The sequence below is a fragment of the Salvelinus alpinus genome, chromosome 20, assembly GCF_045679555.1.
Source record: "Salvelinus alpinus chromosome 20, SLU_Salpinus.1, whole genome shotgun sequence".
NCBI classification, from domain to species: Eukaryota; Metazoa; Chordata; class Actinopteri; order Salmoniformes; family Salmonidae; genus Salvelinus; species Salvelinus alpinus.
Window position 1 is genome coordinate 27207661 of NC_092105.1, and position 17233 is coordinate 27224893.

A 17233-nucleotide genomic window follows, 5' to 3' on the forward strand; every position below is an offset into this window, starting at 1 on the left:
ATTTAAATAACTTTTAAAGTTTCTTCAAGTGCAGTCTGGAAAACCATCAATCGCGATGAGGAAACTGGCTCTCATGAGGACCGCCAAAGGAAAGGAAGACCCAGAGTTACCTCTGCTGCAGAGGATAAGTTCATTAGAGTTACCAGTCTCAGAAATTGCAACCCAAATAAATGCTTCACAGAGTTCAAGTAACTGCGTAAATCAGGCCTTCATGGTCAGATTGCTGCAAAGAAACCACTACTAAAGGACACCAATAATAAGGAGAGACTTGCTTGGGCCAAGAAACACGAGAAATGGACATTAGTCCAGTGGAAATCTGTCCTTTGGTTTGATGAGTCCAAATATGAGAGTTTTGGTTCCACCCGTCATGTCTTTGTGAGACGCAGAGTAGGTGAACGGATGATCTCCGCATGTGCGGTTCCCACTGTGAAGCATTGAGGAGGTGTGATGGTGCTTTGCTGGTGACACTGTCAATGATTTATTTAGAATTAAAGGCACACTTAACCAGCATGGCTACCACGGCATTCTGCAGCGATGCGCCATCCCATCTGGTTTGCAATTAGTGGGACTATCATTTGTTTTTCAACAGGACAATGACCCAAAACACACTTACAGCTTGTGTAAGGGCTATTTGACCAAAGAGAGTGATGGAGTGCTGCATCAGATGACCTGGCCTCCACAATCACCCGACCTCAACCCAATTGAGATGGTTTGGGAGGAGTTGGACCACAGAGTGAAGGAAAAACAGCCAACAAGTGCTCAGCATATGTGGGAATTCCTTCAAGACTGTTGGACAAGCATTCCAGGTGAAGCTGGTTGAGAGAATGCCAAGAGTGTGCAAAGCTGTCAAAGGCAAAGGATGGCTACTTTGAAGAATTTCAAATATGAAATATATTTATTTAACACTTTTTGGGTTATTACATGATTCCATATGTGTTATTTCATAGTTTTGATGTCTTCAATATTATTCTACAATGTAGAAAATAGTCAAAATAAAGAAACCCTTGAATGATTAGGTGTGTCCCAACTTTTGACTTGTACTGTAGGTAATAGGTTGCCATTTGGGATGCAGTCATTGTCACTCCTCCAGCAAAGTCCCATGCAAGGCTCCCAATCATTCTCCAACTGTATACCCACACATTTAGCACAGTTAAATGAACATTTTGTTTGTGCAAAAAAAAGATTATGAAAACAACAAAGAATTAAACAAAAATAATACAAAACAAAGCAACAACTAAAAAAGGATCTACATTCAGCTATGACTTATCTAAATTGTGACAATGGTTCAAAAATAAACGTGCAATAGTGCAATTTCTCAGTTTTATGTCTGCAAACACTTTTCTTTCCATCTTTGTCTCCATATGTTGTCCCATATGTCATCACTTGGGGCTGCAAAATTTCTGTAACTTTCCCCAAATTCCCAGGTTTTCCATAAATCCTGGTTTAACGACTGCAGATTGCTTATTTCCTCATGATTCCCAAAATCTTCAAACCAAGATTTCTGGAAAACCTAGGAAGTTAGAGGAATTTTGCAACCCTATCATCACTGCACAGGGACGCGTCTTGGTTGATCAGTGGCGGCTCCTCCGCATATTGCTTCCGCCAGAGTTCCCCCGGCTCTGGTCCCTCAGTACCTGGTCCCAACGCCTCACCTTCCTCCCCATACGGTCCTTCCACTTCTGTGCAATGGAGCCTTCGATGAGCAGAAGCCTACATGTATGACAGACAGGTACAGTGCCATCAGAAAGTATGCACACCCCTTGACTTTTTCCACATTTTGTTGAGTTACAGCCAGAATTTAAAATTGATCAAATTTAGATGTTGAGTCACAGACCTACACACAATACCCCATAATGTGAAATTCATTAAAAATGAAAGTTGAAATGTCTTGAGTCAATAAGTATTCAACCCCTTATGGCAAGCCTAAATAAGTTTAGGAGTAAAAATTTGCTTAACAAGTCATATGAGTTGCATGGACACTGTGCAATAATAGGCTTTATGATGCTTTTTGAATGACTACCTCATCTCTGTACCCCACACATACAATGATCTGTAAGGTCCCTCAGTCAAGTAGTACATTTCATATTTTCCAGAAGGGTGGTGGCTGCATCATGTTATGGGTATGCTTGTCATTGGCAAGGACTAGGCAGTTTTTTTGTTGATAAAAAGAAACAGAATGGAGCTTAACAGAGGCAAAAGCCTATAGGAAAACCTGGTTTAGTCTGCTTTTCAACAGACACTGGGAGACTAATTCAACTTTCAGCAGGACAATAACCTAAAAGAACAAGACCAAATATACAGTGTGGGTACAAAACATTAGGAACACATTCCTAATAGAGGTCGACCGATTATGATTTTTCAACACCGATACCGATACCGATTATTGGAGGACCAAAAAAGCCGATACCGATTAATCGGCCCGATTTTTATTTTTATTTGTAATCATGACAATTACAACAATACTGAATGAACACTTATGTTAACTTAATATAATACATCAATAAAATCAATTTAGCCTCAAATAAATAATGACACATGTTCAATTTGGTTTAAATAATGCAAAAACAAAGTGTTTGAGAAGAAAGTAAAAGTGCAATATGTGCCATGTAAGAAAGCTAACGTTTAAGTTCCTTGCTCAGAACATGAGAACATATGAAAGCTGGTGGTTCCTTTTAACATGAGTCTTCAATATTCCCAGGTAAGAAGTTTTAGGTTGTAGTTATTATAGGAATTATAGGACTATTTCTCTCTATACGATTTGTATTTCATATACCTATGACTATTGGATGTTCTTATAGGCACTTTAGTATTGCCAGTGTAACAGTATAGCTTCCATCCCTCTCCTCGCCGCTACCTGGGCTCGAACCTGGAACACATCGACAACAGCCACCCTCGAAGCAGCGTTACCCACGCAGAGCAAGGGGAACAACTACTCCAAATCTCAGAGCGAGTGACGTTTGAAACGCTATTAGCGCGCACCCCGCTAACTAGCTAGCCATTTCACATCGGTTACACCAGCCTAATCTCGGGAGTTGATAGGCTTGAAGTCATAAACAGTGCAATGCTTGAAGCACAGCAAAGAGCTGCTGGCAAAACGCACGAAAGTGCTGTTTGAATGAATGCTTACGAGCCTGCTGGTGCCTACCATCGCTCAGTCAGACTGCTCTATCAAATCATAGACTTAATCATAACGTAATAACACACAGAAATACGAGCCTTAGGTCATTAATATGGTAGAATCCGGAAACTATCATCTCGAAAACAAAACGTTTATTCTTTCAGTGAAATACGGAACCGTTCCGTATTTTATCTAACGGGTGGCATCCATAAGTCTAAATATTCCTGTTACATTGCACAACCTTCAATGTTATGTCATAATTACATAAAATTCTGGCAAATTAGTTCGCAATGAGCCAGGCGGCCCAAACTGTTGCATATACCCTGACGCTAACCTGGATTTCTTTTAGCTAAATATGCAGGTTTAAAAATATATACTTCTGTGTATTGATTTTAAGAAAGGCATTGATGTTTATGGTTAGGTACACGTTGGAGCAACGACAGTCCTTTTTCGCGAATGCGCACGGCATCGATTATATGCAACGCAGGACACGCTAAATAAACTAGTAATATCATCAACCATGTGTAGTTATAACTATTTATTATGATTGATTGATTGTTTTTTATAAGCTAAGTTTAATGCTAGCTAGCAACTTACCTTGGCTTCTTACTGCATTCGCGTAACAGGCGGGCTCCTCGTGAGGCAGGTGGTTAGAGCGTTGGACTAGTTAACCGTAAGGTTGCAAGATTGAATCCCTGAGCTGACAAGGTACAATTCTGTCGTTCTGCCTCTGAACAAGGCAGTTAACCCACCGTTCCTAGACCGTCATTGAAAATAAGTGTGTTCTTAACTGACTTGCCTAGTTAAATAAAGGTGTAAAAGAATAAAAAATGTAATTAAAATAAATAAATTCGGCAAAATCTGCGTCCAAAATTACCGATTTCCAATTGTTATGAAAACTTGAAATCGGCCCTAATTAATCGGCCATTCCGATTAATCGGTCGACCTCTAATTCCTAATATTGAGTTGCACCCCCTTTTGCCCTCAGAACAGCCTCAATTAATTGGGGCTGAGTTGTCGTAATGTGTCAAGCATTCCACAGGGATGCTGGCCCATGTTTACTCCAATGCTTCCCACAGTTGTGTCATTCCTTTTCCTCATTTTCTCATTTAACTGTAAGATGTAAATATTGTGTTTTTTATTGTTCCTTGAGGCGGTTGCCATAGTGATAACCAAAATATACCTGTGATGTCCTTTGGGTGGTGGACCATTCTTGATACACATTCCATCAGTGTTGAAGTTCTTGACACACTTAGATCAGCGTGCCTGGCAACTTCTACCTCCCTAAACCCTTCAATGGTTAATTCTGAAATCCATCTATATAAACACAAGACACTGCAATAACCTTCACCCTCCACACTGCCGCACCTCACATAGTCAATTCTCTATCAGATACAAAGGTACCATACTCTGGAATTCTTATCTTCACATTGTCAAAACCTCAATAACTTCAAGTGAAGATTGGGGGTCAGCCTGATGAACCAAACTACTCAGTAATCTCCTCCATATAGCCCAACTCTCACATCCACACATACATTTAAACAAAACATATACTGTTTATTTTTTTGTGATTGTTGATCGGTTAATTTGTACATTTGTGATTAGCGGGTTTTGTTATCTGTTTTAACAAGCCTTTTTTATTTTTGTACTTATGTACTGTATATATTTTTTGTGTTTTCATATAAAGCCCTTGTCCTTCCAACCATATCTGCACACCATTTTTATTTTGTTTTCATCTGTATTTCTTTGGTGCTGTAACGGTCCTGACCTGTTTTATGTTGTTTTTGTATGTGTTTAGGTCAGGGCATGTGTTTTGGGTGGGCAGTCTATGTTATCTGTTTCTATGTTGGTTGTGGTTGCCTGGTATGGCTCTTAATTAGAGGCAGGTGTTTTGCGTTCTCCTCTAATTAAGAGTCATATTTAGGTAGGGTGTTCTCACTGTTTGTTTGTGGGTGATTGTCTCCTGTGTCGTCGAATGTATGTACCATACGGGACTGTTTGGCTGTTCGTTTATTTTGATGTCGTCTGTTTCCTGTCCGTGAGTTTACGTTTAGTTATGTAAGTTTATGTTCAGGTTTCGTCAACGTCGTTTTCTTGTTTTGTATATTTGAAAGTGTTTTGTTTCGTGTTGCCATCGTCGTGTTAAATAAAAAGATGGCTTATTTCCCTACTGCTGCATTTTGGTCTGATGATCCTTCTCTCCTCTCCTCGTCCGAGGATGAGGAGAGAGACAGCCGTTACAGAATCACCCACCACGCTAAGACCAAGCGGCAAGGGAATGCTCAACAGAGCAACAAGGACTCCTGGACTTGGGAGGAGATCCTGGATGGTAGAGGACCTTGGGCTCAGCCAGGGGAATATCGCCGTCCCAAGGAGGAGTTGGAAGCAGCGAAGGCTGAGAGGCGCTGGTATGAGGAGGCAGCGCGTCGACGCGGTTGGGAGCCCGTGAGTCAGACCCAAAAATTTCTTGGGGGGGGAACACGAGGAGTGTGGCAAAGCCGGGTAGGATACCCGAGCCAACTCCCCGTGCTTACCGTGGAGGTAGAAGGCGTCGTACTGGTAAGACACCGTGTTATGCGGTAAAGCGCACGGTGTCCCCAGTACGCGTGCTTAGCCCAGTGCGGGCTATTCCACCTTGCCGCACTGGGAGGGCTAAGTTGGGCATCGAGCTGGATGTCATGAAGCCGGCCCAACGTATCTGGCCTCCAGTACGTCTCCTCGGGCCGGCATACATGGCACCAGCCTTACGAGTGGTGTCCCCGGTTTGCCAGTATAGCCCAGTGCGGGCTATTCCACCTCGCCGCACTGGTAGGGCTACGGGCACCATTCAACCTGGTAAGGTTGGGCAGGCTCGGTGCTCAAGAGCACGTGTCCTCCTTCACGGTCCGGTATACCCGGTGCCACCTCCATGTACCAGTCCTCCGGTGGCAGCCCCCCGTACCAGGCTGTCTCTCCGGGTTCTCTCTCCAGCTGTTTCCTCCTCTCCAGCGCAGCCAGTGCCTAGACCACGCACCAGGCTGTCTCTCCTTCTCCTCCCTACAGAGCCGTCCTGCCATGACCAGCCAGAGCCGTCCTGCCATGACCAGCCAGAGCCGTCCTGCCATGACCAGCCAGAGCCGTCCTGCCATGACCAGCCAGAGCCGTCCTGCCATGACCAGCCAGAGCCGTCCTGCCATGACCTGCCAGAGCCGTCCTGCCGGGACCTGCCAGAGCCGTCCTGCCGGGACCTGCCAGAGCCGTCCTGCCGGGACCTGCCAGAGCCGTCCTGCCGGGACCTGCCAGAGCCGTCCAGCCGGGACCTGCCAGAGCCGTCCAGCCGGGACCTGCCAGAGCCGTCCAGCCGGGACCTGCCAGAGCCGTCCAGCCGGGACCTGCCAGAGCCGTCCAGCCGGGACCTGCCAGAGTCCCTCAGCCGGGACCTGCCAGAGTCCCTCAGCCGGGACCTGCCAGAGTCCCTCAGCCGGGACCTGCCAGAGTCCCTCAGCCGGGACCTGCCAGAGTCCCTCAGCCGGGACCTGCCAGAGTCCCTCAGCCGGGACCTGCCAGAGTCCCTCAGCCGGGACCTGCCAGAGTCCCTCAGCCGGGACCTGCCAGAGTCCCTCAGCCGGGACCTGCCAGAGTCCCTCAGCCGGGACCTGCCAGAGTCCCTCAGCCGGGATCTGCCAGAGTCCCTCAGCCGGGATCTGCCAGAGTCCCTCAGCCGGGATCTGCCAGAGTCCCTCAGCCGGGATCTGCCAGAGTCCCTCAGCCGGGATCTGCCAGAGTCCCTCAGCCGGGATCTGCCAGAGTCCCTCAGCCGGGATCTGCCAGAGTCCCTCAGCCGGGATCTGCCAGAGTCCCTCAGCCGGGATCTGCCAGAGTCCCTCAGCCGGGATCTGCCAGAGTCCCTCAGCCGGGACCTGCCCCTTGTCCCGGTGCTGCCCCTTGTCCCGGTGCTGCCCCTTGTCCCGGTGCTGCCCCTTGTCCCGGTGCTGCCCCTTGTCCCGGTGCTGCCCCTTGTCCCGGTGCTGCCCCTTATCCCGGTGCTGCCCCTTATCCCGGTGCTGCCCCTTATCCCGGTGCTGCCCCTTGTCCCGGTGCTGCCCCTTCTCCCGGTGCTGGCCGTTCATTTAGGGGATGTTAGTTTTAGGGTGGTCATTGGGAGGGGAAGACAGAAGCGGGGAGTGACTATGGTGGTGTGGGGACAGCGTCCAGAGCCGGAGCCACCACCGTGGTCAACTGCCCACCCAGACCCTCCCCTGGACTTTGTGCTGGTGCGCCCGGCGTTCGCACCTTGAGGGGGGGGTTCTGTAACGGTCCTGACCTGTTTTATGTTGTTTTTGTATGTGTTTAGGTCAGGGCATGTGTTTTGGGTGGGCAGTCTATGTTATCTGTTTCTATGTTGGTTGTGGTTGCCTGGTATGGCTCTTAATTAGAGGCAGGTGTTTTGCGTTCTCCTCTAATTAAGAGTCATATTTAGGTAGGGTGTTCTCACTGTTTGTTTGTGGGTGATTGTCTCCTGTGTCGTCGAATGTATGTACCATACGGGACTGTTTGGCTGTTCGTTTATTTTGATGTCGTCTGTTTCCTGTCCGTGAGTTTACGTTTAGTTATGTAAGTTTATGTTCAGGTTTCGTCAACGTCGTTTTCTTGTTTTGTATATTTGAAAGTGTTTTGTTTCGTGTTGCCATCGTCGTGTTAAATAAAAAGATGGCTTATTTCCCTACTGCTGCATTTTGGTCTGATGATCCTTCTCTCCTCTCCTCGTCCGAGGATGAGGAGAGAGACAGCCGTTACAGGTGCAAATAAATTAAACCTAAATTAAATAAATGTTAATCCCACTTTGTATCACAACAACATTTCAAAAAAAGCCAAGGGGTGTAAATACTTTCTGAAAGGCACTATAGGTGGCATGAGTTACAATGTGGTATGAACTACAATAAAGCTACAGTAGGCTACAGTAGGTCCTACAGCCTTCCTTAATTAAATGAAGAACAGGGTTGGAGTCGTTTCCATTTCAATTCCGTCAATTCAGAAAGTACGCTGTAAATTCCATTCCAATTCCTATTCAGCTCCATTGCTTTTCAATTATGACATTTGGAATAGGAACTGACCGCTATCCTGATGTAGACAATAGTCAACTGTCCCATCAATGATTGTTGCTATTAGAAATCCAGTAATATGACTGGCTCAAGACATACCTGGACCTCTCCTCATTCTCATAACCCATGATGATATACTCGTCGTTGGCGGTGAGAGGAGGACAGGGACAGCCAGAGTTGTAGTGCAGTGTGACCATATCACGAGGGATGTTTACAAAGGAAGACTTCAGGATGTCTTTGACCTCCACGATTGCACTTAAGTCATGATTCCTGCTTTTAATCTCCTTCACCCTTGCACGAATCACTGTGAAGAAAGGATTAAACATGATTTTAGTTTGATTATTTTAAAAAGGATACTTTACATTTGAAGCCTACTTGTTTGACTGAACATACAGTGCCGGTTTCCTGGAAACTAACTAAGCCTAGTCCAAGACTACTTTTGGAGGAGATTCCATTGAGAATGCTTTTTAGTCCAGGACTATAAATGTAATTTGTGTCTGGAAAATCGTCCTTCAGAGTTTTAGGACAATGATAAAATCATGCATTGTAATCATGAGTAATAACTAAGTAATAACTACATCACTCTCATTCTATAATATTTTCCCACTTATGAACTGCAAAAAGAATTGCCTATGAAAATCATTCAGAAAATTGTAAATATGTAATAGCTCACCATAGTTGTAATTATTCTTTAGGTAGGTCTTGAGACCCAGTTTAACTGACTTGCACTTGCAACGATCTGAAACAATAAATGAATAATGTGATACATTGTAGAACATCTGGGATTGAAATAGCCCTATAAATGTATACGTTTTTGAACTGCAAAATTACATTCTTGAAATTCATGTAATGAAAAACATGAGGTGACATTCTATACCATATTCTAATATAATACTGTTCAGATTATTTTGCACTAAATTCAATAGCCAAACATAATTTTTAAGCTACATTTGCAGTATGTACTAACAACAGCTCCATATAAAAGTATCCAAATATTTGATGAAGCAAAGAAAATGTGATTATTATTTTACCATTGTTGGCTCCTTTACAGTTGACATTGTGAGAATCACTTGGAAAGTCAGGAGTTGATTCTGAATAAAACCAACTATGATGAGAACATTTTCACTCAATAACAGTATTAACTTCACAAGTAGCCTCTAATGTCATAGGCCACTGTAGTTAAATTTGTCATTTTATAGTGGTAACATAATAAATGGTCATGTTTAATTCACAGAACATTCAAGGGCCACATGCATCTTACCAGGTGAGCATTTTGAGGGGTCCTGATAGTAAGGGTTGTCTAAGTAACAGACAGGAATAAAGTTGACTTATAAGCGGGTGCTGTAGAGAATTTTATAGACTACAGATATTGTCATCATCATATTGTTTTCCTTTTATCTTTGTCTTTATTATGTGAGGTAGCCTGTATTTATTCACAATACCTATTTCAGAACTACACTATGGAATCTTCAATCATCATAATCACCCATATCCTACCTGGTCCGTCTGCTTTTACAATGGCCTCAGGTGAGATACAGACTCCCCGGTCGTAGACTGGCAGATCCTCGCAGGCCAAGCTCTCTGGCCAGGTGTGATTATACCGTTTCATCACCGGTTCACAGCCGCATTTCGCACGCTCACACACCGACTTGCAGGGCTTGATAGGGTCGTGTTGGAAGTCAATCGTGCATATTGGGGCGTACATGGCGCACAGAAAGAACAGTAAATCTGTACTACACTGGGTGCCAAGAAGCCCTTCAAACTGCTCAATGGCCAGGACTGCGTTCGCCTGGGTGCTGTGGTGGAGGTGGTTGGGCATTTTCGTCATGTTCCAGGGCATGGACTTGCACAGAGGGATCCGAATGGGCTCACATGCCGCCGAAGACGCTCTGGGTATCCTAAACAGACAGGTAACCGCGAGGAAGGAGACGAATAACTCGTGGGAAAACATGATCATCCTCAGTTATATGCTGACAGTTGGTATAGGATAATCAATACATCTAAATGCAATGTCTGGTTATGAAGTCGAAATGGATAAACTTAAACGCGTAATGAAATCCTAAAATATATAGCTAGACTAAAGTTGTCTGTCTACCCGGACGTGTCTAAACTTTGCGTCACGTAAAAGGAAAGAGGTTCAAACGTCATCTTTCGTGCGTAAAACGAAAATATCGAATTCCTCGTGGACGGTGAAGATTGATTTCGATTTCCAACTGTTTTGTTGCTTATTCCATTGGCGCGTGTGTGATCATATTGCGTGTGGGCTTGTGGCTCCGCTCTCTCTATCTCCTCCTTCCCAGACCAGTTAGCACTGCAGTGATTGCTCGCTGGAATCGGACTGACCTCAGTCTGCGGGACCAGCTTTTTTACCCTCTACAAATGTCCTCTATCATCATCATGCCTGTCTGACCCTCCTCCTACTCTTGATTCAAGCCAACACCAAGCAGGGCTGCAGAACTTGCCCCATAGCCTTCTTTGAAAAACATGGACATTAGACTAGTTCTGGGATGGGCAACTGGCGGATCAATTTCCACACACACAAATATATATATATATATATATATACAGTACCAGTCAAAAGTTTGGACACACCTACTCATTCAAGGGTTTTTCTTTATTTGTACTATTTTCTACATTGTAGAATCATAGTGAAGACAACTATGAAATTACACATATGGAATCATGTAGTAACCAAAAAAGTGTTAAACAAATCAAAATATATTTTATATTTGAGATTCTTCAAATAGCCACCCTTTGCCTTGATGACAGCTTTGCACACTCTTGGCATTCTCTCAACCAGCTTCACCTGCAATGATTTTCCAACAGTTGAAGGAGTTCCCACATATGCTGAGCACTTGTTGGATGCTTTTCCTTCACTCTGCAGTCCGACTGCAGAGTGAAGGAAAAGCATCTCAATTGGGTTGAGGTCGGATGATTGTGGAGGCCAGGTCATCTGATGCAGCACCATCACTCTCCTTCTTGGTCAAATACGCCTTACACAGCCTGGAGACTGTTGGAAATTCATTGCAGGTGAAGCTGGTTGAGAGAATGCCAAGAGGGTGTAAAGCTGTCATTAAGGGAAAGGGGGGCTATTTGAAGAATCTCAAATCTCAAATATATTTTGATGTGTTTAACACTTCTTTGGTTACTACATGATTCCATATGTGCTATTTCATAGTTTTGATGTCTTCACTATTATTATACAATTTAGAAAATAGTACAAATAAAGAAAAACCCTTGAATGAGTAGGTGTTCTAAAAGTTTTGACCAGTAGTGTGTGTATATATACAGTGCATTCAGAAAGTATTCAGACCCCTTGACTTTTTCCACATTTTCTTCCATTACAGCCTTGTTCTACCATTTATTAAATACATTTTTTCCCCACATCAATCTACACACAATACCCCATAATGACAAAGCATAAACAGGTTGTTATTGCTCGAAATTGAGCTCAGATCCATCCTGTTTTCATTGATCATCCTTGAGATGTTTCTACAACTTGATTGGAGTCCACCTGTGGTAAATTCAATTGATGGACATGATTTGGAAAGGCTGTCTATATAACACTTGTCTATATAAGGTCCCACAGTTGACAGTGTATGTCAGAGCAAAAACCAAGCCAAGAGGTTGAAAATATTTTCCGCAGAGCTCCGAGACAGGATTGTGTCAAAGCACAGATCTGAGGAATTTTACATTTTAGAAATTTTACCTTTATTTAACTAGGTAAGTCAGTTAAGAACAAATTCTTATTTACAATGACGGCCTAGGAACAGTGGGTTAACTGCCTTGTTCAGGGGCAGAACAACAGATTTTTACCTTGTCAGCTCAGGGACTCGATCTAGCAACCTTTCGGTTACTGGCCCAATCCTCTAACCATTAGGAAGGGTACCAAAACATTTCTGCAGCATTGAAGGTCCCCAAGAACACAGTGGCCGCCATCATTCTTAAATGGAAGAAGTTTGGAACCACCAAGACTCTTCCTAGAGCTGGCCACCCTGCCAACCTGAGCAATCGGGGGGGAAGGGCCTTGGTCAGGGAGGTGACCAAGAACCCGATGGTTACTCTGACATGGCTCCAGAGTTCCTCTGTAGAGATGTGAAAATCTTGCAGAAAGACAACCATCTCTGCAGCACTCCACCAATCAGGCCTTTATGGTAGAGTGGCCAGATGGAAGCCACTCCTCAGTAAAAGGAACGACAGCCGACTTGGAGTTTGCCAAAAGGCACCTAAAGGACTCTCAGACCATGAGAAACAAGATTCTCTGGTCTGATGAAATCAAGATTGAACTCTTTGGCCTGAATGCCAAGCATCACGTCTGCAGGAAACCTGGCACCATCCCTACGGTGAAGCATGGTGGTGGCAGCATTATGCTGTGGGGATGTTTTTCAGCTGCAGGGACTGGGAGACTAGTCTGGATAGAGGGAAAGATGAATGAAGCAAAGTACAGAGAGATCCTTGATGAAAACCTGCTCCAGAGCGCTTAGGACCTCAGACTGGGGCGATGGTTCACCTTCCAACAGGACAATGACCCTAAGCGTACAACCAAGACAATGCAGGAGTGGCTTCCTTGAGTGACCCAGCCAGAGTGAACTTGAACTCGATCGAACATCTCTGGAGACCTGAAAATAGCTGTGCAGCGACGCTCCCCATCCAACCTGACAGAGCTTGAGAGGATCTGCAGAAAATAATTTGGAGAATCTCACAAAATACAGGTGTACCAAGCCTGTAGCGTCATACCCAAGAAGTCTCGAGGCTGAAATCGCTGCCAAAGGTGCTTCAACAAAGTACAGAGTAAAGGGTCTAAATACTTAAGTAAATGTGATATTTCATTTATTTATTTTTTATTATGTGTGTGTGTATATATATATATATATTTAACCTGTACTGAGTGTACAAAACATTAAGAACACCTTCCCAATATTGAGTTGCTCCACTCCCCTCTTTGCCCACACAACAGCCTAAATTCGTCACTCTAAAAGGTGGAAAGCGTTCCACAGGGATGCTGGCTCACGTTGACCCCAAGTGTCAAGTTCCCTGGATGTCCTTTGGGGGGGGTGGACCAGTCTTGATACACACGGGAAACTGTTGAGTATGAAAATCCCTGCAGCTTTGCAGTTCTTGAGACAAACCGGTGCACCTGGCACCTACTACCATACCCCATTCAAAGGCACTTAAATATTTTGTCTTGCCCATTCACTCTCCGAATGGCACACATACACAATCCATGTCTCAATTGTTTCAAGGCTTAAAAATCCTTCTTTAACCTGTCTCCTCCCCTTCATCTACACTGATTGAAGTGGAATTAACAAGTGACATCAATAAGGGATCATAGCTTTTACCTGGATTCACCTGGTCGGTCTATGTCATGGAAAGAGCAGGTGTTCTTAATGTTTTGTACACTCAGAGTACAAAGGTTCACTCAATTAGCACGTCAGCTAATATTTTTTCGATTGGTAAATTAGTCTAGCCAGCTATCTATCTATACTTGTAGTACTGATGGTCGAATTTCTGACTGGGGCCCACTTTAATTTTGTTAGTCACTAACTCAGATATCATATAAAAAATGACAAAATGTGTTGAATTGCAGCAAACCTGGTTTAAAACTGCATCATGTTCTATATTCCTCATTGGGTAGAATTGCAGGAAATTGCAGGAAATTAACTCTAAAACTTATTTTATCTTCTTTGTTCTCAATAGGGGGTTCTCTAAAGTGTTTTACTCGCAAGTTGGGGGGTATGGATGTGTGGGTATGGATGTGGGTATGCAGACCCGCGAGCCACTGAGGCCCCTCTTGATGAGTTCAGATTTTTGTGGCCCCCACACTCATCAAAGTTGCCCATCCCTGGTCTAGATAACCTAACTTAGAGTAAAGCGGGTTATACATTTTTATTTGGAAGTAAACAGTCATGATGGCCCTCATGAAGTCACCATTATGAAGACATGGGGTGTGTTCGTAAATTCACGCTGGATTGTCAGAGAGCGATCTGGGCGTTCGTAAATTCAGAGCGTTGTCAGATTGTCCGTTAGTAAATTCAGAGCGTTTCGCTCTCTGAGCATTCAGAGCGCACACTGGACTCTTTGGCTGTGGAGTAAGGGAAAGGGAAAGGAAAAGGGGGATACCTCGTCAGTTGTACAACTGAATGCATTCACCTGAAATGCATCTTCCACATAGGGTTGATCAGAGCGTTCTGACCTCATAAAGTCAGTCAAGCACCCAAGCTAACTGATTAAAGTTGGCTAGCTTGCTAACTGGCTAAAGTTGGCTAGCTTGCTAACTGGCTAAAGTTGGCTTGAAGACCTTACTCTGACCATTTTCCTCACCCTGGCAGAGCTGGTTAGGCTGTTTTCATGTTATCTAGAGCGTTGGTGACTGTAACTGAGCTGCTGGCAACAATTTAATACATTTTTTGGGTTGACATTTACTGACACCGGTCATATTCAACGGGCGTTGCGCGTTCGTAAATTCATCAGTTATTCTGCTCTCTGAGTGAATTTACATATTATGATGACAGTGCTATGTACACAAGCAGCTTTAATCAAGCCTAATTATTAGTGTGAACTCAACACAATGATGAGTGTTAATAGGTGTTAATGAGTGTTAATTAAGAACATGTTAAATATCATTATTTATTTTCTTTTTTATTTAACCTTTATTTAACCAGGCAAGTCAGTTAAGAACAAATTCTTATTTACAATGACGGCATACTTGGAAACAGTGGGTTAACTGCCTTGTTCAGATTTTTACCTTGTCAGCTCAGGGATTCGATATACTAAACACAGTGTTTAAATAGTATACAATGGACAGCATGGAGGATTTTACAAGTTGACCAAGAGGTCATATAGGGTCAGATTGTTAAATAAGATACAGTATTCACCATTTCAGTGTTCTCTATTTCAGAATGAACTGGATCCATGCAACATTAGGCCAAGTAAAGTGGAGCAAATTACTCTTATGAAAGCTTTTTAACATACCTTTTTGTTTAGTTTATCACACATACAGTAACAGTGGAATAGAGAGCAGATTTAGGATTTAAGGTTTAGATTTGTAGAAGATCAAAGGGACTTCTGATTGACCTTGCCAGCCATTATTAGAATGTTCATGTTTGTTCCTCGTCAAACTGGATCATGGCTGGTGTGTGTGCATGCGTTCGTTCCTGTGATCATGTGACTGAGGGGTGTTTAACAACATGACCAGGGAAACATCAATGTGAGGGCTGCCTGCCAGGACTCTCAGTGTTCTCAGGCCGGAGGAACACTTCCCCACTAATATTTTGACAGCAAAAAAACAAAAAAATACACAAAACAACCAAGACCAATGTTGGCCTACATACAAAAAAGGAAACTGTTCTAGGAAAGACCTTCAAGTTCTAAGCACTGAGAAGCAAACTCAATAACACATGACAATCAGGTCAGATGTGAGTCAATTTGCTCCCAATTGTGATAGCTAGAACTGTGGAAATTTCCCTAAACAAATGTCTCAAGTGGAAACACTCAAGTTAAAATTATTAGGCTAATCATAGCAAATCTGTGTGTGTGTGAGTATGTATGGTATTTTGTGTGCAGCTTATATCCTGAAGTTTATTCAAACATTTTAAACAAATGGGACTCTAGGCCAGTAAGTGGATATAACCTAAGATTTATTGGTCACGTTATGGAGGATACGCGGTTCATTGAAACATTGAAAACATATAAAAGTGGTAAAAGGAAAACTATGTATAAACATTCAATAAATATGAAAGAATGTTTATTATATACCGTACAGACAGGTACTATGGAGTAGTTATGCCAATGAGGCATTTAGTTAAAAAATTATTCTATGCTTTGTACAAATATCAACCATCTGTTATCAGTTTTCATAATATTTAAGTTTAATACCAACATTTCAGGTTAGCTCCAAATAATATAAGATGCTATGTTTTCTCAACAGTTTGGCAAATATCTCAAAGAAACACAAAAAATGTAAATAACACAAATTCACAAAGATACACATACTGTAATAACCGACAGATAATGATAATGCATAGAACTGTGTATCACCATTTCCAAAAAACTGCAATTAGTTTTGCACATTCCCCTTTACCGATAATAGCATTTTTAGTGTTTAATTTTTAACCCATTCAATATTTAGAAACTAAGATAATATTCAAAAATTAAATTAAGTAGTAGTGTATTGTCACTGATCATTGTCAACAAAGCTTACATCAGATTAAGTAAAGAAATTATTAATTCATAAAACTGTATGAAAAGAAAAACCCTGATCCCACAAAACCAATAATACTATTTTTTTGTTTTCTTTAAGACTGTAAGTTGAAACACAGCACACCCACAATGGTCATATCATCATATAAGACTCATGTTGTCCAAAGCCATATATTTATATTCTCAGTAAAGAGCTCTGCCTGCATGTATCAAGCTTCTCAGAGTAGAAGTGCTGATCTAGGATCAGGTCTCCCCCTGTCAAGTTAATGTTATTCATTATGATCTAAAAGGCAACACTGATCCCAAATCAGCACTCCTACTCTGAGACGCTTGATACATACAGCCCTTGTCTCCTCTTCACTATCTGCATGCTGAACTCCAGACAAGGTGAGGAGTCTCTCACTCGCTCTCTCCCTCCTCTAATCTGTCTCTCCTCTAACCCCTCTTTCCTCTCCTCCTCTCAGGGTTCTCAGGCGGAGGAAGACACACTCTGCTTGTAGACAGCATGGTATGCATTACGGAGCAGCACATAGGGGAAGCAGGACTCCAGAAGGTCCATGGTCAAGAACGGGGACTCCTGCACAATCTGGTAGAGAAAACACATGGATGGATATGGATAGAACCTAAAATAACCACTGTGAGAATGTCTCAAATAGCATCCCATTCCCCATATAGTGCAGTACTTTAGACCAGGGCCCACATACGGCTCTGGTCAAAAGAAGTGTGCTATATAGGGAGCCATTTGGGATTCAGCCTGAGTTTAATCATACTTTTGTGATTTTTCCTTGTTCTCTATATTATCGAGGCAGAGTAGCCCCATGGATAAGGTATACGG

At 43.1% G+C, this 17233-nt stretch overlaps 2 protein-coding genes across 12 annotated transcripts in view; both read right to left on the reverse strand.

Annotated features, from left to right (window-relative positions):
• Window positions 1-876: 876 nt before the first annotated feature.
• LOC139546601 (secreted frizzled-related protein 3-like) lies at window positions 877-10550 on the reverse strand. Of its 3 annotated transcripts, XM_071355159.1 has the most exons (6): window positions 9697-10550; window positions 9461-9499; window positions 9231-9290; window positions 8873-8938; window positions 8299-8503; window positions 877-1710 (listed from the first exon to the last, which is right to left on the reverse strand). In XM_071355159.1, exons 1-6 carry the CDS (start codon window positions 10154-10156, stop codon window positions 1572-1574), a joined length of 969 nt encoding a protein of 322 aa, XP_071211260.1. In that variant the 5' UTR covers window positions 10157-10550; the 3' UTR covers window positions 877-1571. The 3 variants fall into 3 exon arrangements, with proteins under 3 accessions (XP_071211260.1, XP_071211261.1, XP_071211262.1); XM_071355160.1 differs by lacking the exon at window positions 9461-9499; XM_071355161.1 differs by lacking the exons at window positions 9231-9290; window positions 9461-9499 and having other exon boundaries at window positions 9697-10291.
• Window positions 10551-15815: 5265 nt separating this feature from the next.
• LOC139546610 (nck-associated protein 1) overlaps window positions 15816-17233 on the reverse strand; it is a 69886-nt gene continuing 68468 nt past the window's right edge. For all 9 annotated transcript variants that reach the window (XM_071355189.1, XM_071355187.1, XM_071355188.1 and 6 more), the window contains one exon: window positions 15816-16984. In XM_071355189.1, coding sequence (XP_071211290.1) covers window positions 16868-16984 — 117 coding nt within the window. In that variant the 3' untranslated portion in view covers window positions 15816-16867. The remainder of the gene's footprint in view (window positions 16985-17233) is intronic.